The sequence below is a fragment of the Nymphaea colorata genome, chromosome 2 (assembly GCF_008831285.2).
Source record: "Nymphaea colorata isolate Beijing-Zhang1983 chromosome 2, ASM883128v2, whole genome shotgun sequence".
NCBI lineage: Eukaryota > Viridiplantae > Streptophyta > Magnoliopsida > Nymphaeales > Nymphaeaceae > Nymphaea > Nymphaea colorata.
This window is the reverse complement of record NC_045139.1, coordinates 8663997-8688747: the sequence shown is the minus strand read 5'-3', so window position 1 is coordinate 8688747 and position 24751 is coordinate 8663997. Positions and strand designations below refer to the sequence as shown.

Genomic DNA, 24751 nt, shown 5'->3' with positions numbered 1-24751 from the left:
GTACTTACCTATTAACATAACTGACAAGTATCTTATACTAACAACACCATGTGGAGAAAAAATAAATGCCTTAATTGTTACAAATAATGAAAGAAAACAAACAAACTGGATTAAAGGAGATAACAAAATCACACAGAAGCTAACCAGAATGAAAGTTAATAGTATTAAAATACATGTGTATGAGATCAACGAGTTAGAATACATTGAACGAGAATTAGAAAATTTATACTCAGAAAACCCATTAGAACATTGGGAAAAACACCAAACAAAGGTAAAAATCGAACTTATAAACGAAGAAAGTATAATCACACAACCACCTTTAAAATACATACCAGACGATCTAAAAGAATTTGACCAACACATAGAAGAATTACTCAAAGGAGGATACATCCAACAATCTAATTCAAAACACAGTAGTCCAGCTTTCATAGTCAATAAACATAGTGAACAAAAAAGAGGCAAAACCAGGATGGTTATTGATTACAGAAATTTAAATGCAAAAGTAAAAACTTATAATTACCCTATTCCAAATAAAATTTTAAAACTAAAACAAATCTCAGGATACCAGTATTTCAGTAAATTTGATTGTAAAAGCGGATTTTATCACCTAAAATTAGAAGACGGGAGTAAGAAACTAACAGCATTCACAGTGCCAAACGGATTTTACGAATGGAATGTATTACCTTTTGGATATAAGAACGCACCTAGAAGATTCCAAAATTTTATGGATCAACAGTTTAAGGGACTAAGGAATTGTATTATTTATATAGACGATATATTACTCTTCAGCCATACGAAAGAAGATCATTACGAATTACTAAACGAATTCATAGACTATGCACATAAGGCAGGCATAGCTATTAGTAAGTCTAAAACAGTTATTTGTGCAAAACAAATCGATTTTTTAGGAATTGAAATAGATAAGGCAGGAATAAAAATGCTAACACATATAGTACAGAAAATAGCACAGACAGAAGGAGAACTTGATACCAAGAAAAAACTCCAATCATTTTTAGGATTAGTAAACCAAGTAAGAGACTATATACCTCATGTAGCTGAAATCTGTAAAAAACTACAAGAAAAACTGAAAAAAGGACAAAGAATATTATTGGAACGAGATAGATAAGCAATATGTAAACCAAATAAAAGAAATTTGTAAAAAATTACCAAAATTAGAATTTCCAAACGAAAAGAAACCTTTTAAATGGACACTAGAAACAGATGCTTCAGACAATAGTTATGGATCAGTATTAAAATATAAATACTTGGACAACAAATTAGAAACTAGTTTCTCCTACTGCGCTAACACTTAATCTTTGTTTAATAATTTGTAGTTTATTCTGTCCATCTTCTAGGTAATATGGTTCTTCATTATTTATGACTGTTATAAGTTGTTTAAATGGATTGTCTATTTGTATAGTATCATTTGTCTTTCTTTTGGCTGTTATCTTGTGCTTATTCGTGACAATATACATATTTTTTCCTTTGATGGTCATTACTTTGCATCCTCTTTCTAATTTGATTCCTGATAATTTCCAATATGATACTAAACTCCTCTCAATATGTTTATCGGTTAGGCTGATTGTATAATTTGGTTTCACTATAAATTTTAGTTTTTGATATATTAAATTTCCTCTTACCTTTGCTATTATGGCTTTTTCAGCTGGGTATATAATTCGGTCATCTGACAAATATAATTCTAATGGTGTGTTGATTCCTTCTTTAAAACAAGCTTTTACTAGAATTTTTATTCCTCCAAAATAAACATATTTCATTGGATTGGTTACTTTTAACTGTTTTAATTCTTCCTGGATACCTTGTCTACTAATTAATGGTACTCTAGTAGTTCCTTCTGTAATTCTTGCATGCTCTATATCTATTACATATTCTCTCTGGTTTATAATGTAATATTCTTCTATGTTCTTCTTGAGCATTGTCTTTATTACTGGGATTTTTCTTATTAATGGAAAATCAAATATTTTTTTTGTATTTATATCTAGTTCTTGTTTCTGGATTTGTTTAAATATTTTATTGTCAAATATTATTCTTTGGATTGTATAATCCTCTGCTAATTCTTCTTGATACTTTATGTCTTGGGGTTTTTCTATTTGTTCACTCATCTGAATCACTTGTTTCAGTTTCGTAAATTGTTTCTGTTTCAGAGATATCTTGATCACTAAGTTGGTCTATGTTTATATAGTCTTCATCTATTATATTTATTATTTGTTCTTTTATTTTTTATCTACATTCTTTTGCTATATGTCCAATTTTGCCATAGTTATAGTATTTGCAGCTGTTTGAATTTTTTGGATATTTATTTCTATTCTTTATATAGTATCTTCGTTTCGGGTACTTATGCTTATATTTTTATATTTTTGATAGTAATGTTTCAGTTTTTTATATTTTTTATATTTCTTTGCTTTATAAGGTATTCTGCATCCTAATTGAGGTACTGTTTGTTCGGCACAACATTTATATGGTGACTGAGTAATTAGTTTTATTTCTTTTGATTTGATATGTTCTTCGCACATTGATTTGAACCATGCCCTTACAAATTCTATGCGTGATCCTAGTGAATCTTCTTTTGGTTTATTTTCTTGGAAAATTTTGATTACTTGTCCATATATTACCGATGGTAATTTTGAAAAGAATAGATCTAAGTATCTTGGTTTTTCTTCTATTGTTATCCTTGATTGGTAATAGTATTTGCTAAATAATCTTATATAGTCTTCTAAATAACACATGTCGCATATAGTTAGGTTGAGTATATTTTGTCTTGCTGTTATTTTTATTTGATCATCGTAAATTTTCTCTATGTTTGAATGTGAAAATTCTGCTTTTATTGATGTTAAATACTTTAGTAATATTTCTAGTGGATTAGTTGTGGTTGTTCCTGTGCTGTCTGTTTCAGCTCTTAAGGAATCTTTTGAAGTGCTTGGTAATTGTTCAAACCATAGATAAATATTTCCTACAAATGAGTTTTCTATGTATGCTGGTACGTTTTTTATTTATATCTTACTTTCTGTAATATGTTTGCTCATTTCTGCTTTCCATATCTGTAGTAACATTATTATATTGTCTGTTTCGTCTAGGTTTAATATACCTTGTTTCCATTCTTTAGATTCTGTTTTAATTTTTAATCTCGATTTCCAAATTCGTTCTAGTCTGTCGTTTTTACTGTAGTCATCACTATGTCTATTTCTAGTTGGATTTCCCTTATATGTTCGTGATCCTGACGGATATTCTTCTTTTACCTTAACATTTTCTTTTGGTGTGGTATTCATGTTAATTTCTTCTACTTTTTCTTTTTCTATTATTTCGGTGTAGGTTATACTAGGTTCATAGGTGTCTGTGTCCATTTCATTTTCAGTTTCAATATCATTTGTTTCTACTATATTTACTTCCTTAGTAGTTGTTCCGTCTAATTTTTCATCTATCTTATCCAATTTATCCACAAATTTTTCTAGGATGTTAATGATTCTGCCTAATTTTTCATCTAATTTTGAATATATAGTATCTTGTTCATGATGTTCTTGCCAATGCTTTTTAGGTTTAGGTTTATTTTTTTCATTTAACCTTTGAATTATATTAAGTACTGTTTCTGTGATCATTTCTTCTTCATCTAGGATTAGATACATGTCATCTTTTGTTATTTCAATAAATTTTCTCTCTATGTTGGTTTCTACTATTCGTCATTTTTGTCCGTACATGAATATCTTGTGTGAACCTACCTCGTATTTTTCCTTATTCATATAAAAGATTCTGTTATCACTCGTCCTGTGATTAATTCATGGTTATATATAGATGTTACATACTTTATCTCTCTTTTTACTATTTGGTTTGAAATATATAATTTTTCTGGTTCTCGTTCTATAGTTTGTATCTCTCGTTTTTTCTGATTTATATTTCGTAAGATATCATTTAGTTGGTTATTCATTCTCTTTTGATTTTCAAGTATAAGTTCTAAATTGCGTAACATTATTTCAGAGTTCTGATATGTCTGGTTCATGTTGTCTATGGATGTCAGATGTTTTCCCTTCTGAGTGATGTGAATATTTTTATCAACAAGTATGTGCTATTGTGTCCTATGATCCGACTATTGCTCAAAATTAAATAACCTTTATCCTTTATGTGAGATACAAGGCTTAGGAATTGTTCTTATCTGTGTCCCCTCATGACATGACCATCTCACTTTCTCCGATCGGCCTCTGCCTTTGTGGGTACTCGTCTGGGGTCTTTCCCTCTTGGGTACACAAATTCAAACCTCCTCCTTTACCAGGTAGTCATATAAGCGGATTCCGGCACATTAATTAAAACAACGGCTGGAAAATAAAACTACACTAACACATGCTTGATAACACAAATCTTAACACCTACTCATAAGGAAAACAAAACTTTTATTCCATAAGATAATTCATACTTACATCGATTTCATCAACTGAAGAAGTTGACGATACATTGCTTGCTGTCTCTGGAACAATCTCCATGAGACTCCTATAACTAGAATAGTAGTATACAGGCTCTGATACCAAATTGGGTTACTCAAAATTAAGGAAAAAGATCAAGTCAAATGAAAAGTTGATAAAGGAGTTTAAACAAGTCAAGCTCAAGCCACAACTCAATCTATTGAGTCGAGTTCCAGCTGACTTTGTACAGCACGACTCGAGTTCGAGCTGACCAAGATATGACTTTGTACAGCATGATAATGCGCATTTAACGCACCTGAAATCGATGTTTATGTGGAACAGAGAAGGACAGAGTTGTGGTAGATTTTGGTAGATAAGAAATTCATATTTGAAGAAAGAATACCGAATCCCATCTACCCATTCAACTGGACTTGCTCAAAAAAAGCACAAGTTGCGTTTAGTAGGTGTGAACTTAAACGGGATGGTTGATTTACCTCAGATCTAGTTTCCAAGATTGTCTCGCATGTTGAGATTTTAAACTTTTAGTACTACAAACTGTCAGTTTTCAATAAGATGCCAAATCTTATGTTCTATTACATGCAAACTTTGTCTCCTAAAATTTATGGATTTCACTACACGCTCTTACCAGAAATTTACAGATTTGAAAGATAATGAGATCTTGAATTCATGGATCTAAAGTCCACAGTTTGTTAAAACTATATATATTTGATATGATCTTGAATTCGTGGATTTAAAGTCCACAATTTGTTAAAACTATATCTTTGATACTTTAGGGTGTGTTTGATGCAAACGCACCCTCAGGGGTGAACTGAATAGTTCGGGTATGGTCAAACTGAATTTGAATTCAAACAATACAATCTAACTAAAAAAATTTATTTTTTTCAATATAATTTTTTTTTTCAATTGGCTGTGGTAGGGGCGCCATGGCCAAGGTGGCCCTCCTGTTTGATATGAGGCTCATGGACGTAACATCAAGCTCTTACATAAAATGTAGGGGTAAAGATAGGTGTGGTCTCCGAAACATGAACATAGGTTCAGTCAGTCATATAGGCAACTTGATGAAACCCGTGTCACTATTTCATCGTCAATTGAAAACTTGTTAACTATATGATTTTAAAAAGAAAAAATGACTCCACCCTTTCAATATAATCAAACCAAGGTTACTCAGCGTTAACACTTCGCGGACTCGCCGTCCCTAATTTCCAGAATGGCCTGAATGTGACCGGTTCCGGGTTCCGGCAGCAAAGTGTCCCGACCCTTCAGGCACTCTCGTTAGAACGGGGGTTGACCGGAACCATAAGACTGGTAGTCACCTAGCCGGAAAAGGAGGAACGGTAGGGGGGAATGGGGAGGAACGTTAGGTTCAATAAGGGAGGCGCGACAGGAAGGTGCGGATTTTGGTACTATGTACCATCATCAAACTCTCAAGCCGATAAGAAAGCGTTTGCTCGGAACCAAAGCACAGTGTGAAAACTCAAAAACATTATTGGAGTACATGTGGGAAGCGATCCTCGATAGCCAGCTCCAATGGCGGCTCTCTACCTTCTCCTTGCTCTCTTGAGCTTGCTCTGCCACTCTTTGGTAGTTCAGCATTCCTCTGCAACGGAAGAGAAGGTGACGGCCCTGCCGGGACTCGATGGCGAACTCCCGTTCGAAATGTACACCGGGTGAGTTCTTGAATTTGATAGGCATGCCATTGACCGGAAAACGCGGCCCGGCCAGAACGCCGGCAAGTCGCGCGCTTCAATCTATACTTTCCTTGGTAATTTTTTTTCCAGTTAACCAGTTGATCATGCCTTATAGATTGTTTACGATACGGAAGAAAGTTATTAAGCTTAGATTCCTTTCCCAAATATGTGAGAGGTTTTGTCTTTACAGATGAGAGTTTGATGAAAGGAAGCAAGAGAAGAGAGACGTTAGTAAGAGAGACCAGTGGAATGGCGTGAGATTTACATATGCAATAAATGTTTTTAGACATATGGAAAAAATTGCATCTCTTTTTTATTTTATTCATATTTGCGGAGTATTTTTTTTTTCTAGTCATCTGCATTAGTTGGCGGCTGGCAAGGACCATGGCCGGTTCATATTCTTTTAATAAAATTCCTATTGTCATTTTGAAAAATTTTAATTTGACTTTTATAAAATTTGTAAAGATATGTTTAATGGTTAGCCCTTGTGAAAAATTTTCAAAAATCTGTTAAAAGTTTTGAATAAAATTTGTTGAATGGTTAAAAAAATCCTAGCTCCATTTCTGCCTGACAACATAATAAATAATTTACTTCGAAAAAATAAAATTTTTAATAGTTTAAAATGAAAATTGAGAGTTATTCATCCCTTTCAGTTTGGAATTGAAAGTGGCTGTTTATGACCTTGTTCATATGGTAGCTCGGACGGCCTCCGTGCACACTGATATTTTAGAAAAGAAAGAAAATGTACGAAGGATTTATTTGCAAGAAGCAGTTCAGCTTCCAGTTATTACTAACAACTGCCAGTTTCTATTCATATTTCATTTATTTATTCACCCTTGGGATTGACCAAGGAAAACCAAACCAAACTTGGGCACATGAGCCTGATGAAAGGATCCATAATGGCTAGAGAGAGAACGGGCTTTTAATGAAGGAAAAAAATTTATTTAGAACATTTTCCTTTTGCAATTTACTTTCGTATTTTTATTTTTTCTGATACAGGTCTCCCTTTTACTTACAACTGGCAAAAGGAGGCCTCATGTGAAACCATGTTATATATATCCAAAACACATAAAGGCATGTTTTTCAACATCGTTCTCTTACCCAAATCAAGGATTAGATTATGATATTTGAATGACTTAAAGAGCTTATAAGTTAAATCTCCAAAAAAAACAAATTGCGTATGCTAAGTATAAAACATGTCGTACTTGAAAATGTGATTTTTTTTTGTAATTTATCCTTTTAAGTTGAAAATTAATTTTTCACCTTCACCCAAAAAAAAAAAAAGAGCCGAACAAAGGTAAAGCAACTGCCAATAGAAGTGAGGGCTCAAAGAAGAAAAAAAGATCTGGCTGTTGTTAAATGAACCACAAATGTGCTTCTTTAAATGAACATAAATTTGGGCATGCATCTTTTGTCACAGCATCCATAAATTTAAGACGTAGGCTTCCTAAAATAAAATATGCTCCAATTTTATAGTTTTTTTTTTCTGGTGAGCAGAAGGTTAATCTCACCCAACCTGGTGAACGCCGAAGCCTCTCCCTTTCTCCCCAACTTATAGTTCCCTATCCTTTATTGAAAGGCGCAACATGAAATATTTGAAAATTAACAAAAACAAGCTCAAGGGCGAAAACACCTAGTGTCATGGTTCTCTTAATTTAGAAAACTAAATGCATACGTTCAAATGTGATCTATGTTCTTATTCCGAGTGAGTGATAAAACTAAATGCATACATTCAAATGTGATTTATGTTATTATTTCGGGTGAGCGAGAAGATTACAACTCACTCACTTATCAGGAAAGAGACCAAAACTCCTCCTCCTTCCGCATAAATTTCGCTTGCCCTGAGGCGTGGGACTACCCTAAAATTTGTCTTTGCAAAATATTCATTTCAAAACCTCACAAAATTTGTCTTTGCAAAATATTCATTTCAAAACCTGACATGCAGCAACTACCATTGAAAATATTCATCTCAAAATATTCATTTCAAAACCTCACATGCAGCAACTACCATTGAAAATATTCATTTCAAAACCTCACACGCAGCAACTACCATTGAAAATATTCATTTCAAAATATTCATTTCAAAACCTCACATGCAGCAACTACCATTGAAAATATTCATTTCAAAACCTCACATGCATCACATGCAGCAACTACCATTCAAAACCCGGAGCGGCGGCGCTCTGCCCTCAAGGTTTCTATAAAAATAAAACGCATCCAAGTATAGTCTTGCCTAGCTGATAACTAAGTAATCGAATTTAAATGATGAATATAATGTCTATTGATGTTGTTGCTGCTTCCTTTTGCTGTATGTAGGTACATAACCGTAAACCAGACCACGGATAACAACTTGTTCTACTACTTCGTCAAGTCGGAAAGTAAGCCGGAGGAAGACCCACTCATCCTGTGGCTGACCGGCGGCCCCGCCTGCTCCGGCTTTACTTCCCTTGCATATGAGATAGGTGACCACACTCATCTGCTGTCCTTCTCTTCTTCTTCTTTCTTTCTCTTTTGAATGGCTGGTGGATTTCCGGAGTTTTGACTTAGTTAGCTCTACTTGCTAGTTAGGTAAAGCGCGCGAGACAACTCTTTATACCAAACTCGATCAAATAGCCACATAATTTTGACAGCAAAAACATGTTTCTGAAGTTAGCTACCACCGATAAGTAGCTCCACTCAAGCTCATGCCTTAGCCTTGAAATCTTGACCAACTGAACTCCATAACTTATTTATAACATTATATCGAAAACAATTCAACCATTTAACCAAGGTTGTTCATTTAAAATGAATGATTTTAACCAAGGTTGTCCATCTAAAATGAATGATTGATTGAAAGGAAAATATGCAAACTAATATTAGATAACAAAAATGGTCATCACTTCTCTCTTCTTATTTTTCATTAACCATTAATTAATTTGGTCGGACCGATTCCCCGGTCATCACATGTTATATCTCCCTAACTAAAGGTCATACTGATTGTGTGACCAACTGCTAACAAGAAAACATCCCCTGTTTTTTTTAAATATTTTACCAATTATGAAGGGGCTCATTTTTCTGTAGTTGTGGAGGGGCATTTTAGTCTTTTCAGACAACGAAACAAGTTTGAAGGTGGTTTTTTCTTTAGTGTTGATTAGGATTACTAAACTTTTACGTTTTCAGGTACGGCCGGAGCTATAAAAAAAAATTTGCCAAAGGGGTACTCATTCAAAAAAAAATATTAGATATATTTTAAAAAAATATTAGCCGTAATAAAAAATTAACGGGTACTAAGTACATAATTAAGTGGCAGACATATATGAATAAACAATTCTTGAAAACCACATGTGTAAAAGTAAAATAAAATATGTGGGACTGTGTAGACAACTGCCCATACTGTCCCACATCCCACATGCAGATTGGCCTCTACGTAGAAGGTTTAGATCTGGGTAGGATCCAGCCTTTACTAAATTCAATTTAATTCGGTTTTATTTTAAAAAAATCATTCAACTCATGTATTTATCAAAATTTTGAATTCTAAATCAAATTTCAACATTTTTTTGTAATTCATATCCCATTAGTATAAGATTTGGTATTTATAGCAATAAACAGTTGGATTTGAATATCTTTATTAGATCGAATAAACAAAGTTGAATCATTAACATAAAAATGGTTTTTTGAGTGCCCTTTTGTTGACTTCCTGTAATGACATGGTTTTGTGGATTGCAATCTGTTTCCTAATAGATTCAGTTTCAAAGTGCTAAAACCCAAAGTCAATCACTTAACGCCACCTTTATAAGTCATCCAAGTTTCTTGAGGTAGGAGACTAAACTGTTGAAAATGGGATATCACAATCCAGCACATGTATTTGTGTGCGTAAAGCCCCAAGTCTGCCAGTGTTAGACTGATGTTATTGTAAGCCAGTTTGATTTATCCCAACCTGCCTCTTTTGTTTAGATTTTTTTTAGAAAAAAAGGTAGAAATCAAAACAGCTAATTGCTTAGCAATTTTCTTTATAAATTTCTAAAAAATCATTAAATATGAGATTAAACTTTTCAAAATGAAACATTGCACTTCCACTATGTCTCATTATATTAAAAATAAACTCGATGGCTTTTCAAAGCTCTAACATCCATAGACTATCCATATTAAAAAAGAAAAGAGAGAGAGAGAGAGAGAAAATGGAGGTGCCATTTGAGTAGCACCAGTTTGTTTAAAACTTTCATATTCTTAGCACAATCTTGCGCTAACAAGTTTTTCTTCCGGAAATTTTCTTGCTCTAAAATAATCAGGGCCTCTCCGTTTCGAGTGGAAGGAGTATAATGGAACGTTGCCAGGTTTATATTATAGTCCCTTTCGGTTGACCAAGGTGCGTGTTCTGCAGCAGCGGCTATCTAATTTTTCCTGCTTTTTGAAAATGTTTGTTTGATCACTGACTTGCTTTCCCTTGATGCATCTTGCAGAATGCAAGCGTTATTTTTCTTGATTCGCCCAGTGGGACTGGTTTTTCTTACTCCTCCGTCTCACTTACGGAATACAAGACAGGAGACTACAAGACAGTGCGGGAAGCCTATATTTTTCTGATGAAGGCAGGTTCTCATCCTTTCTCTTCTGCTAGAATACCATCAGATGAAATTTCTAATTATTTACATTTTGCTTTGGAATAATTTTATGCCCCAAAGTCTGCGTATCATACTTTGGCAACTGCCGTTTCCACAAATTAAGCAGGGGAAACTTGAACAAGACTTTGCACTGGGCCTCGTTTGTTTGTTTAACTTTTACTTTTTTTTGGTTTTTTTTACTGTACTAAATGCAATCAGAAACATAGTGAGAAAGTCCAAGAATTTTTCGATGCAGTGCTCTTTTTATACTTCACATTGTTCAAATCGAGTGAAGCAAGTCAATATGAAGCGAGGAGGCCTGATTCGTCCCCCAGTTTTGGGTGTCCTGCACCTTACTGAAAGTGCATTTAAGAAGCACTTTTCTGCCATTCAAACGAGAAAAGAGAAAGCCTAAAAAAGAAAAAACTGCACATCTTTTTCTTCCTGATCTTTTTAAGGCTAGCAATTCAGTGTTTGAGACAAAACGAGAGATGCAAAAGGTACTGCAGAAGTGATTTTCTTCTGTTGGACACGCCCGCCTGGTTGACTAGCAAAGAAGCTCAACTCGAATGCCTTTCTTTACATTAAGACCACTAATTTAAAGCTTGTGATGTCTCATCAACTTGGCAGCTGTAGTTTGGAGGTTTCACCTCAAACACCTAAAGTTCTTGATTTCTTTCAAGCACTGGCCAGCCACCATGAGTGCTTTGAACTTGAAGCACTGAATCCAAGCCATCTCTTCAGGCACATAGCCGGCAGTCCATAGATGGATGCACGTTGAATTAGTGCTTGGGGTCGATCAGTGGATCTTTTCCGTCAATCTGTCCTGATTAAACTTTAATTTGCTCTTGCAGTGGTTTGAGAACCATCAAGAATTCCTTTCCAATCCATTTTTTATTGCTGGAGATTCATATGGTGGCGTTTTCGTTCCATTGTTGGCAACTCGAGTTGCAGATGGTAATGTTCAATATCTCTGTCTTTTCTGTGATTCAATCTGCACCTTTCATTCCCTTTCGTTAAGGTGCTCCTCTCTGCGTCTTCCTCACCGCAGGAATTGACAATGGAACTGAACCTGTTCTTAATCTCAAGGTTTGTGCTTCTGTCCATTAGTCTGACATGGCAGCTATCATAAATATTGAAAGGAATAGTTTGCTGATTTTTGACACTCCTTTAGGGTTATTTCGTGGGAAACCCGGTAACTGATAAAATATATGATGCAACCCAAGTTCCATTTTACCATGCAATGTCCTTCATAGATGAAGGATTATACAAGGTATGTTTTCTGTTTCATGGAACGTTAAAGTGCTTTAAACATCGTGAGCTCTATCCACGCGTTTATGGAAGCTCCAGTTTTTCTTCTTTCTTACCTCCAGTTCTTCATGTCATTCAAATTGAAGTACTTTTGTATACAACGACCAGTCAATAGAAATACTCTGGCACTTCATCTTTGTTGTATATTTCATATCATACTGGACGGATGCCATAGTTATAGTATAAGAGTCAATTTTTCAAAATGTTTTGATGGTGAAATGCATTAGACTGAAAATCAAGGGCCTTGTTTGTCCAGTAGAAAAAAGGGTATGGTGCTAGAAGGGGCAAGCACTTCAGACAATCCCAACCAAAAGTGTCAGATTCGCAATACTCAATCTTATGTCTAGGCCTGCATTGTTAAAGGGTCAAGTTGATTCAATCTTATCCTTTCTCTTGGAAACTGAAGGCTGCAGAGGAGAGTTGCAGAGGAAGATATGATATTTATGCAACTGAAGAATGTGAGGCACATATTGATGAAGTTGAAGAAGTGAGCCCTTTTCTCTCTTTAGCTCTGTGCAGTTCTTTTCTCTTAATTCGTCTCAGTTGCTTCTTGATTGATGTCGGCCATTGACTCAAACGTCGAACACCATTTTTCATGCTTTCACGTGCAGATGGTTTCAGACATCAACAAGTCACAGGTGCTCGAGTTTGATTGTGGTGACACTTGGGCACCCAGGCCACCACTAAGTTCAGCACGTAGGCGTTCCCTTCGTGAAAGTCAGGCCCACATTGACTCTGCAACAACCATCCCTCCCATAGCTTGCAGGGTCTCTCTCTCTCTCTCTCTCATATATATATATATATATACACACACACAGAATCTCAAGTCACCTCACTATCAAGATGATACTAGAAATGGTGATGAACCGAAACACAGGGTAGTAAATAGAGTTAACTTGATAAGAACATTGTTCCTCTAATAATTTATTAGGTACAGGTTGCTCTTAAGCTAGTCTCATGTAAAAGATTTTGCCAAGTATCCAGTCTAGAGAACATATCTTATTGCATGTTGGAGTACCCTAGGACTGAGAGACGAACATAACTGATCAGCGTGCATATCCACTCTCTCTCTCTCTCTCTCTCGCTATATATATATATGCACATACATGCACATTATGTGCATCCCTTTTCTGAATTGGTGCATCTAATTACTGATGTTTGATCGGAAATGATGTTGTTGCAGGGATATGGCTATTACCTTGGCTACCTTTGGTTGAACAGTGAGATTGTTAGGGACGCACTTCACATTCGAAAGGTATAATTGCCTCCACACAGGACGAAGATGAGTAATTTTGATTTCCTTCTCAAATGCAGTTGCATAAAATGAGCACAGTTAGGATTTCAACAGGTTTATGTTTATGAGTTATCACAATCCTACAGTATTCTTTCGTAGAATTCTAAATGTGAAGCAAGTTGTAGGTTCAGATCTTTTGTGGTAGATTTGCTCATTGTTCTTGATATGTGTTCAGGATACAGTAGGAGAATGGGTGAGGTGCAACGCTGCAGTTAATTATACAAAAGAAGTGACCAGCACCATCTTGTATCATCGCAATCTCACAACCAGAGGCTACCCAGCGCTTATTTACAGGTTAGATCACTCTATATTCATTTCTTCCTGCAAAATAAACATGTAAACATTTATTACAGAATAGCTCTATGCTTCTCTGCGCTCTCTGAAAAAGAAACAGGAAGTCTTTTCTGCTTCTGTTGGAAATCAAACTCTGGAAATTTTGTTGGTGCTGATCAATGTTTTCTGTGCGTGCAGTGGTGACCATGATAGTTTGATTCCCACGGCTGGAACACATGGTTGGATAAAAACACTCAATTATTCTGTTGTCGACCCTTGGCGGCCTTGGTTCTTTTATAGCCAAGTTGCAGGGTAAGTTCTCTTTTCTCCCTATTTCCTCGTTATAGTATTGCCGTAGCTGCTAGTTGTTAGTCCAGCAGCAGCTGAATTTTGCAAAGAACAAGCTGCTTAGTAGTTGGAAACTTGGCCATGAATATGTAAGTATGAATGCATGTATAACTGATAAAATTGACAGCGTCCTGGGAGAATTCAATTTTGTTTTTACTTAAACATGAAATGGGCAGTCTATAAGATTTCTTTGTGCTAAGCGTTTCTTCTTTCCACTTTTCTGACCATTGCAGATTTACCGTGAAATACGAAAACAACCTTACATTTGCCACTGTCAAGGTAAGCTTCTATCTCCTCTGTTCTAATGTGTCTGCATAAAGTTGGAGCATGGAATAGTTATATGTGTTGGTTACGGATTGTGCAGGCCGCTGGACACACGACCCCCGAGTACAAACCAAGGGAGTCCATTTCCATGTTCCTCCATTGGGTACACAAACAACCTTTCTAGCTTCTCTACCCAAAGTCCACGAGACATGGGCCTTCTACTTCTCTGCTCCTTTGCTGCACCTGGCTTTTGCCTGTTGCAGGCAGGTTTTTGTATTCATTAGTAATGGCTGCTTTGTCTGCGTCCGACAAATGGACTCATTACCCCGTTTGAGAGCGCGCGTGCAGTCTGGACGAGAAATATCTTTTTAGCTGCCAATCCCTGCTAGCTTCCACCAATGTGTTTTATCTCATGAAAATAAGCGCAAAGCAAGCAATTAAGTGTAGCTATATGGGTGTTGATTAATTTGATGAACTCAGTCTATCCAAGTGAAGTATCTTATCCTGAAGATTTAACATCAAATGAAAACATAGTTGCGTCTCAAATCCATTTTAAACAAGCCGGTGTTGAACCATAGATCTTCACTTCACTCATTTCCCTCAGAAGATACTCAATATAAGAAACCTCCTCACGGGGTATATAGACTTATGCTGAATATAGTTAATTCAATTTCATATGACCATTTAACTAATCTCAATTTGTAGATTTGATAGTTCTTAATGAGAAAATTAGAGACAAACTCAACACAAGCTCAGCTCTCCTGGCTTTTGACTATGTGTTTGGATGGGTATATCGTATGATTGGATCTTTGGCTGCATGCAGGGGCCTGCCTCCGACTCCTTTGATTATGACGCAGTGAATAGAATTTTTTTAATGCTGAACTCCAAGATATACCAAATTGAAGAGGAAGAAAGAAGAGATTGGGAAGAGGAAGTGCTAAACTAGTGAATCATTGTTTTAAAAAAAATATATCAAACAAGTAAACCAAAGAGATATTCAGCAACACTTTCCCCTCTTCTCTCAAAACCCATTGGAGCCTCTAAAAGCTCTGAGTGGCACAGCGTAGTTGGTTAGAACACTTACTTGACGAGTGTCTTCCTCCCCGCACAGGCAGCAAAGCAACTCTGGACTCCAAAGGTAGGAGAAGTATCCCCATCCAACCCAGCTCCTCCTTTTTTTTCCTGGAACAACAAAGAGATCCTCATCTATTTATAGATGAGAGAAATAACTACATGAAGTAGTTCGCCCAACTAATAATTACTTGAAACTAAATAAGAACTTGATAAAAATGGAAGTTTAAGTGAAATAATAACCTAAATTACATGAATCTCCAGCTTTAATCTGCTATTCGATTGTATTCTATATATCAAAAGAAAAATCCAAGGAGAACATTTGGGTTCATAGAGGAAAGAATAATGTCTTGGGTTGGAGAATACTCACCCCTATTTTCCACCTGTTCTAGCGCTTCATAAATCTATCTTAATTTTGAGGTAGATTTATGAAACAGTCACAGTGTTATTCCTAATACCAAACGGCCTCTTAAAGGACACTAATGTAGTAAATCTTAGGTTTGAGTTAACACTAATATGTGATGAATTAAATTATGTGAATGAAGTAACATGTATATAATTATGTAATATGTAAATAAAATAAAATTATGTGGGTACCCACAAGCCAGACCTGGCGGAAGGGTAGGTCTAGGTGGAGTTGACTTCATGACTTCATGTGTGTCGTTAGCGGATTTCTTCTCTTTCTTTTGCACAGTTCTAGTGAGTGAGAAAAGTAACAAGTAGGTGTCGCACCCCATTGGGATAAGGTGGTTAATGTCCATGCCACTCAAACAAGTGACCGGATGCCTACCAGACACTGGCTCAAGGCGGTGCGCGGAACCCTCTCGTGGGTTTTTCTTTTTAGTTTAATATCTCGTTTTATGAGTTTAGACATTTTTGTGTTTAATATGATCAATCTAAGAACCGAGCCAGTGGGGTTAGCAAGAGGAATTTTAGCTCTGATACCAATTTGACATAGCGAACAGGGTTGTCCATCTTAAACACTGCAAAACCAAATTGAAAAGGAAGCCAAATGATGTTTGAATTAAAGGAAGACTTTAATTAATAAATTAAATTAAAAGACGGAGGAAAATTATGTAACAAAGTTATCAAATCAAATAGATGTAATAATAACAAAGCTGAAAAAAGAAGAAGAAAGCTTCATCTATTTATAGATGAGATGCCTTAATGCAAATTTAAAAGAAATGGAAGAAATTATAATAACTGCCTAAAGTAATTGTCCAACTAACTAATAATTAGCTTGAAGTTTGAGCTTACTAAATGATAACTTAGTAAAAGTAAGGGCTCTGGGTAAGATAACAGCATAAGAAAAGGAATCTGATACCTATTTGATGCAGAAAATAGGATTTTTTGGTGTCCTAAACTCCATGAATTCAATTTAAAATGGATCGTGTTAGATCCATTTTGGTAAGAAACATACATTAAGTTAGTAATTTTTTAATTAAATAACGTTTTTTTAATGATAAAAAAATAAATAGCTCTTGTAACATCAAAATTTTGATATTAAAAAGATTCTTTTTAACAAAAATTGACTTGAACTAAAGCATGATTTATGTTAAATTAACGTTTATAAACACATTAAAAGGTTTGCATTTTATTTAAAACTCTTGTTAACACGAATCCAAGAGGTTCGGTTTTTATCTCAAGTAGTCCAATCACTTTATATATATATATATATATATATATATATATATATATATATACCACAGAGAGTGCGAGAGGCCAGCTTAATGACTTTTCTTCAAAATTTGTGCTGTTTAACTATATCAGAGGTATTTTCTTTTGCAAAAGGATTTCAATTAACAAATTTGACTGAAAGGACTAAGTAAGGGAATTTTAATAAATAATGAGAAAGATCAAATTAGTTAGCGGCGATAACAAGGCAAGCATGAATTTGTTAATGGCCTGTAAAAGGGAGAAGAAGAGGAGCTTTCTCATAATGTGGAGGAAGCCACCCATATTTGTCACAGGCGGTTAGAGAAGTGTAGGGGTTCTGTTCTAACAGTCTCCCAACCTTCAAACTGCCTCCCTTTCTTTCTCTCTCTTCACCCACCGTCTTTCCGCAGCTAAAAGTAGAGAAGACAGACAAAAAAGAGATACGTTCATGTTCATGATGATGATAGTGATGACGACGATAGCTCCTCTCTGGTGACGCTTAAAGGCTGCCACGTTGGCTGCTTGACCCGAGGTTTTCTCCGCATCTCTCTCCCTCTCTCCCATGCTTTAGCTTCCTTTTGTTCTTTTCCCTTTTGTTGGCTTTATGTAGTCTCTTACTTTTTGCATTCATTCCTCCATGGTTCCAGTTGTCTCTCTGTTTCTTGATCTTCCTTGGCTTTAAGGGCTCAGAGGACCTCTCCCTCTCTTAGGATGGAGCTCTGGAATCTTTGAAGGAAGAGGTTTCAAAGGTCGGAAATTTGTCACTCCCTCCTTCTTTCTCTGTCATGTTACGCATGTTGGAGAAAGAAGGAGCAGATGCATGAAACGACATTGGAGTGAGGAGGAAAAGAACGGAGGAACTGAGGTGAACTGATGTTGGTCTGAGGGGAACACCTTTAAGAATGATGGCCGGAGGAGGAGAAACTGACGGTGGTGGCGACCCGGTGGGAGCTTTGGGAGGAGGAGCCGGACCTACCTCACCAGCAGCCTCAAAACCTCCAACAACACCCATGAACTCCTCTTCGTCTTCCAGCCCTCGCAATCTATTCTCCTCGTTCACCACGGATGGCATCGGGGCGACGTCCTTCCTGCCCTCCTTCTCCCCTGGCGAGACGGACACAGGAGGAGCGGAGGCCGTTCAGGAAGGCAGCGGTGGTGGTGGTGGCTGTGAAGAGAAGGGTGGCCTTAGTGGTGACGGTGGTGGTGACGGCCAGGTGGTTGGTGGAGGTGGCTTATCTGGGCGGAAATCGCCGGATGGCGGGAGGAGCATAGCAGAGAGGAGGGCCACTAGCGGGTTCAATGCAGGGAGGCTAAACACGGCGAGGTTCCGGACGTTGAGCCCCCTGTCATCTCCGGTGGTTCGGTCGCCGTACCTGACAATTCCTCCGGGGCTTAGCCCGACCGCGTTGCTCGATTCTCCTGTCATGCTTTCCAATTCTCTGGTAAGTACCTAGACCGAGCTCTTTTCTCCGTCTCATCATTCCGCTGCTTGATCGTCAGATGGTCTTTTTTCTGTTGCTCTGTTTTTTCATAAGTGACCGTTGATCTTCTTCTTCTTCCTTGTCAATTCTGTTACTTTCGTAATTTGTTTGTCTCTGCATCGTATTGATGTAGCATTTTTTTTTATTATTTGCTCAATCAATTCCGTGGGTGCATTCTCAAATATAAGCCTCGTTGGTTTCTCTTGTAGACATGAAAAAGCCATGTTTCCTGTCTCCTGAAAAGCAAGTTATTCTTAAACAATCAATTCATTGTGAAAGGAAATACGATGTGTAATTCATGAGCAGGATGTCGGGTTTCCTAAGACAAATAACTTGCACAACGCGTGAACAAAGTTTCTCAGTAGAAGTGCAAGCTTGCATCAATTGCTAGATATTCTGTAGATGTGATCTATGCTCAGTAAAAGGAAATTTATTATGCGTCCAGCCTATTTTTTTCTCCATTGTTTCTTGAATAAAAAAAAGTAAAACTACTCCCCAAGACTATTCTTAATATGATATATGGGTGGATCATATATGGCAGGGGCAACCATCTCCAACAACTGGAACCTTTCCTGGTCCACCATTTATGGATCAGAGTCCAATTTCAGTTCTTACATCCGATGCAACTAAAGATGAGCTAATTGAAGACTTCAATGCTTCTTCACTATTAGCTTTCAAGCATCAATCAGATTCCAGAAACACAAGTGCAGACCATCTTGGAAATCAGGTATATTTGCTATTTATTGCTATTGTGTCAATTTAGTTCATCTGAATCGAGTGATTTATACTTCACATAGGTAGTAATCTCATTATGGGAACATTGCAAGGTTGGAGCTATTTGCATTAGCCCTACCATTCCCAATCCTTTTTAATATGATTAAAATATGCAAGTCTGCTTCTATCCTGTTTCATTCATTGTCTTCATCACTTCTATAACAGCTCCACACACTGGCATTTCTTAGTGAACTTTCGTGGCTTATTTGGGCACCGGAAAATTTGTGGTTTCATCCTTGTCCTTATATGGTCTCAATGGTAGTATGATTGGTATCTTTCATTGTCTCAATGGAAACGAATAAAGGCAGGACTAGTGAAGAATATATTGACTTCATCTCTAGCTTCAAATTAAGTTCAGTTAGTGGCATTAGCATTGCCATCTTGTTTAAATATGTGTCTGAGGCTTATCCATTAGTTGCTTATAGGATAGGCCATGCAACATTAATTTGTTCAAGCCAGCTTTCAATAACCAGAGCTTATTATATGATTCTATTATTGTTTTTTCCTATCATATGAAGGTAGTAAATATCCAAACCCATTGTGACTACATTTTCGGATGCTTTATTATTATTTTTTTCCTTCAGATGCTTGTATGAATATTTTTTAAAACCTTTATCTTCTCTTTGTGCCTTCAGGTTTCTTCAACTTCTGAAATTCAGCAATATGTAGGGATGGAAACCGTGCAGAGCCAAACTCAGTTTCAGATGCAACTTCTTGTTAATGCTAGTGGTGATGCAGAATGTGCAAATAAAGTAACTAGTAGTGAAGCTCTAGTCATTCAGGAGACCTCTACCAACAGTATGGAGAAGGCTAATTCCGTTAATTTGCAAAGTCCACCACTTAGTGTATGTTATGAGGAAGCTTCTCAACCTGCTGGGCAGAGGAATGTAAAGGACTCTGGTCCTCAACTGCTTGCGGATGGGGACCCAAAAGATCTGTTTTCTCCTGCAGGAATGGGAAAGCCTGCAGAAGATGGATATAATTGGCGAAAGTATGGGCAGAAACAGGTGAAAGGCAGTGAGTATCCTCGTAGCTATTACAAGTGTACTCAGCCAAATTGTCAGGTGAAGAAAAAGGTTGAACGTTCCCATGATGGTCAGATTACAGAAATCATTTACAAGGGCACTCATAACCATCCAAAACCTCAGCCAAATCGTCGTTGTGCAATCGGATCAGCTTTTGCACTTGATGAGATGTTAGAAAGGCCTGAAAATACTAGTTCACTTGTCAATGTTGAAGGGAGCTCCTTATGGGGAAACCTTCAGCAGCATGGAGCCCTCAAGGATAAACCTTCTACAGATTGGAGGGGTGATGGTCCTGAGAGGACATCTTCTACATCTGGTGTCACTGATATTTCTGATCCATCTTCAACTGTTCAAGGAAAACACCTATATCATCATGAGTCTGCTGATACCCCAGAGCTTTCATCTACAATAGCTACTGATGATGAATGTGAAGATGATGAAGATGATGGGGCCACACAAGTAAGCATATCTCTTGCGGATGATGCTGATGAGATTGAGAATGAATCAAAACGGAGGTATTTGACTTGTATATTATACTTGATCGCTGGTAGTTATGGTTTATATGAATATTTTTACCTACTTGCGTTCAAATTTTCTTCCATTTACTGCCATTTAGAAAAATAGAGAGTTCTGCCATCGAAGCAAGCCTATCATCTAGAGCTGTTCGTGAACCAAGAGTGGTTGTTCAAACTACCAGCGAAGTTGATGTGCTAGATGATGGATACCGTTGGCGCAAGTATGGCCAAAAGGTGGTGAAAGGAAACCCAAATCCAAGGTGTGCTTTTCTTACTTGACTACAGCCAGGCCTGTCTCTCTTACTTCCTTTATTTCTGTTTAATGAACATGTAATTTCCATTAGCTAAGAGAAAATTTCATGGATCATTAATTCAAATGTTCTTTTCCTTATCATGTTAGTGTCCTGTGTGTGAACTTGGTCCTTAAAATTTGATGGATCCATGCGACAACACAAAACTTTGAACCATAAAATAAATCCTGTCCTTAGTGACTACCATGTTAACCTTGACACAGGAGCTACTACAAGTGCACAAATGCTGGATGCTCTGTCAGAAAGCATGTGGAGAGAGCGTCCCATGATCTCAAGTCTGTGATTACCACGTATGAAGGCAAACATAATCATGAGGTTCCTGCTGCAAGAAACAGCAACAACGGAAACACTGGATCTGGGAATATAGGCCCTTCTGGACTGGCTACTCAACCATCATTGGCACTCCCTACAGCTGCCACCATTGCTAAGCCAGAACCAATGTTTGACGATATTTCACCTTGCTTTGAATCTAATGACTATCTCAGAGCAGCATCTTATCTAAGAAGCCTCACCAGTGATACTAAGGTCAGAGTTTCCCCTGGCTATGACATGAAACTGCCTCCATCGCCAGCTATGCCTTTGACTTCCTTTGGTATGAATGCTGGTCATCTGGAGGCACATCCACTGGCTTCCTTTTCTCAGATAGGATCAACTTTTCCAGGGCCAACCCCAATGAGCATACAGAGGTCAGCAAACCCAGCAGCAGCCTCCGGCCTGCTTTTCAACCCAGGTAAAGTAATGGGTCCAATGCAGCCGTATCTTGGTCAGCAGCATAGTGAGGGAAGGGGTATAAGGATTGTTAGGCCAAAGGAAGAGCAGAAGGATGACTCCTACGAGAGCAGGTTGGTTATAGGCCATATTCCAAATGCTCCATCGTTGTACAATCAGATGACGGGAAGGTTTCCATTGTAGATATTATCGTTTGCTGCTATCTTTGCCCCTCAACAGACAGCTTTACCTTTTTTCTTAAATTTTCACCTCTATATTTTCTTAGTTGTTCGCATTTTTTTTTTGTGTTATAGGTCATTATCCTTTATTCCTGTTGATATATCTGGCACATTCGATGTTTCCCAATTCATTTTACTCGTCATGATTTGCTTATTACTTTTTTGGTACTGAAGATGCCTCAAATTTGTTAGTCCTGCTGCCTCAACTCTTGGGTAGAACGCAATCTCTGGCATTGAGGCTTGTGGAACTCACAGGATAATTTGCACCATATTGCTTGGTCTGGGATTGATGTATAGTTAGGTACAGGAAGCGTGAGGTTCTGCTGCCTGAACAGGACTCCAGTCTGTGTACAAACGAGTAAAGAGCAGATCCTGCTGCTCAGATGTCTGCAAGGGGCAAATTTCTATCGCTTATTGTCTCTTTAGATTGGTTGAGTAAATGCAGCTACACGTTGAGACATCCAAGAAAACAGTTAGAAAATAATGACTTACAACTATGAAAACTAAAAGACATCGGATCCATTGTGAAAAAGTTGTCGCTTGTGAGTATTTCAGCTACAGGAATAGTCGAATAGATGACCTGAGAAAACAAGAAATCCGTTGGAGTGGGTACTGTAAGGCGGCGGCCGGTATTGACGATGGGCTTGGGGTCCCAGCTTAATAGACCATACGGGAATTTACTCGCTCAAATCTGAGGCCTTTGGATCTATATCCCTTTAAATCTAAGACTCGATGGTCATCAAACACGATTCTTACACAGCAGGGAAAGTACGTTTATTCCCGCTCACTTTCTTGTTTCCTACTCTTTTTGAAGAAGTATTTGGTGTATTCCTAGATGCATAATAACAGCCAGTTGCTGTTAAGTGAAATAATTCTAATTAATAGAAGAGACGGATGTTGCATGTTTGTCTAACACATATTTTTGTCCACAGGAGTGATTTCAACTGACTCATAAACGAGCTGATGAGTCGAGTTCGAGCTTGAACACAATCTCTCGAGTCAAGCTCGAGCTGGAGCTGTGAAGCTCATGTCAAGCTCGAACTTACTAGACATGAGTTGAGTCGCGCTCGGGTTGCGAGCTCAGCTCATGTGCAGTCCTAAACACAAAAAGGGGAACTGAAGATTATCTTGAAAAGGGTTGTACCGTTAAGAGGGTTCCAGTTTTCCTTTAATTGAAAGTCCAAAAGAAAAAAACCTAGTATAGCTAGACGGACTGACGGGTGAATGAGAATAACGTCATCAACTTTATTCGGTCGGGCAGATGAAATTTCACCCACCCATACAGACTTTAACCTCTCCTTCTTATTTCACCAGACAATCAAACAGGACCTAAAGAAGGGTTGGGATCTATCAAACCAAGACCGTGAACCCAGGTTTCACCATCATGCCAACATGATTAATTTGGATTGGATATGAGTACTGCCTTATCCAACTCATGATATCATATTGCTTAATCCCACTCGGACTCGCATTCAAAATGACACTGTAAAATACCATTCACTCTTCTATAGTTGGGTTGTCTAACTCATGACACACTTGTGAGATAAGAGACTTTTTTTTTTGGATAAATTGTCTAAATGAACAACAAAGATCGTTTGACTTTATGTGACACGAGTATATACGCTTCAGAAATGTGAAACTTACGTGACACAATATATTAATTTTGGCTTAACAAGAGCTTGCACAAAAAGATAAATAAGTCACACATATGAGAAAAGCTGATGAGAAAGCATCAATTCTTACATTTAATTCAGAAACGGTTTCTTCCCATGCAAGTAGCACGGCTACTTCTATAAGTACCCAAATCAATGACCATTACAAATTGTTACTATCGAGTATCTAGTGATTTAACCCTATGATTCAAGGTACATTCATGAAACCCTCTACCATAGTGTTCCATAAATCTGCCCTAATTTTCAAAACTGTTTCAAATTGTTACCGGTACCAAACAGCATTTAAGGAAACTCAGTATTGACTTCATACAAAAGTTAAACGTGCTTTCTTGATTGTGAGTCTCATCTTAAACCGTGTTTCTTAAGCTAAAGCCACAACTTTGCCTTGATATCATAAGATGCTGACATATTTAAATCCATGGACTCTTTTGCTTTTCTTAAAAAAATCATCACACGCATCATCAAGTGTGATATATCCAAAACTTGTGTATTTGAATTCGATAAACATATCACCTAAACCATACTGTAAGGTATTTGGAAATAATCTACCATGAAGCTCTTTCTTGTTGTGATTGAATATATATATTTCTGCTCTTCTAAGAAACCCATCCCTAACCCAAATAATGGGATCTTTTCTTCCAAGTTTCCCACGACTTTCCGGACGAGCAGAGTTATCCAGGGGTCCATAGACTTCCTCATTTGTCCTGCTTCTAGGGTCTTGAGCTATGTCGAGACTTGGGTAGGCCGGCCTGCTTTCAACTTGAAGAAACCCTCCTTCAATGGCCAGCCCAAAAAGATAGTTGCATGTTCAGTTGCCTGAACTGATCGCCTCTTCAAGATCGCAAATGTTTTAGTGAGCCGATCGGACTCAGTTTCAGATCTGTCAACCTATAACCACGTTTAGCCTGATTGAATTTTAACTTAAACACCGCATGATTTTTCACATGTAGAAGTATTCAAATTTAGGAATTGTATACTTGAAAAGCTGCATATACTCTTCGGGAATCCAAATCCAATTATTGATCCGATCCACATCCTTTATCGGATTAAGACTCAAAGAGATATCTGAAGCCTTGACGGTACAATTCTTAGATCCAAGACTAAAGACAAACTTTT

General features: G+C 37.2%; 2 protein-coding genes across 2 annotated transcripts; both read left to right on the top strand.

The window, feature by feature from the left end:
• Positions 1-5868: 5868 nt before the first annotated feature.
• On the top strand, positions 5869-14671 carry LOC116247164 (serine carboxypeptidase-like 18). The gene is made up of 14 exons (XM_031619161.2): positions 5869-6094; positions 8432-8577; positions 10384-10460; positions 10555-10680; positions 11547-11649; positions 11744-11781; positions 11867-11965; positions 12410-12490; positions 12615-12770; positions 13187-13258; positions 13473-13591; positions 13769-13882; positions 14152-14197; positions 14283-14671. Exons 1-14 carry the CDS (start codon positions 5955-5957, stop codon positions 14364-14366), a joined length of 1401 nt encoding a protein of 466 aa, XP_031475021.1. The 5' UTR covers positions 5869-5954; the 3' UTR covers positions 14367-14671.
• Positions 14672-17042: 2371 nt separating this feature from the next.
• LOC116248956 (probable WRKY transcription factor 2) lies at positions 17043-22153 on the top strand. Its single transcript, XM_050076439.1, has 6 exons — positions 17043-17441; positions 17557-18351; positions 18932-19117; positions 19800-20704; positions 20806-20964; positions 21219-22153. The coding sequence occupies exons 2-6, from the start codon at positions 17812-17814 to the stop codon at positions 21925-21927; spliced, it is 2499 nt and encodes an 832-aa protein (XP_049932396.1). The 5' UTR covers positions 17043-17441; positions 17557-17811; the 3' UTR covers positions 21928-22153.
• The last annotated feature ends 2598 nt before the right edge of the window (positions 22154-24751 follow it).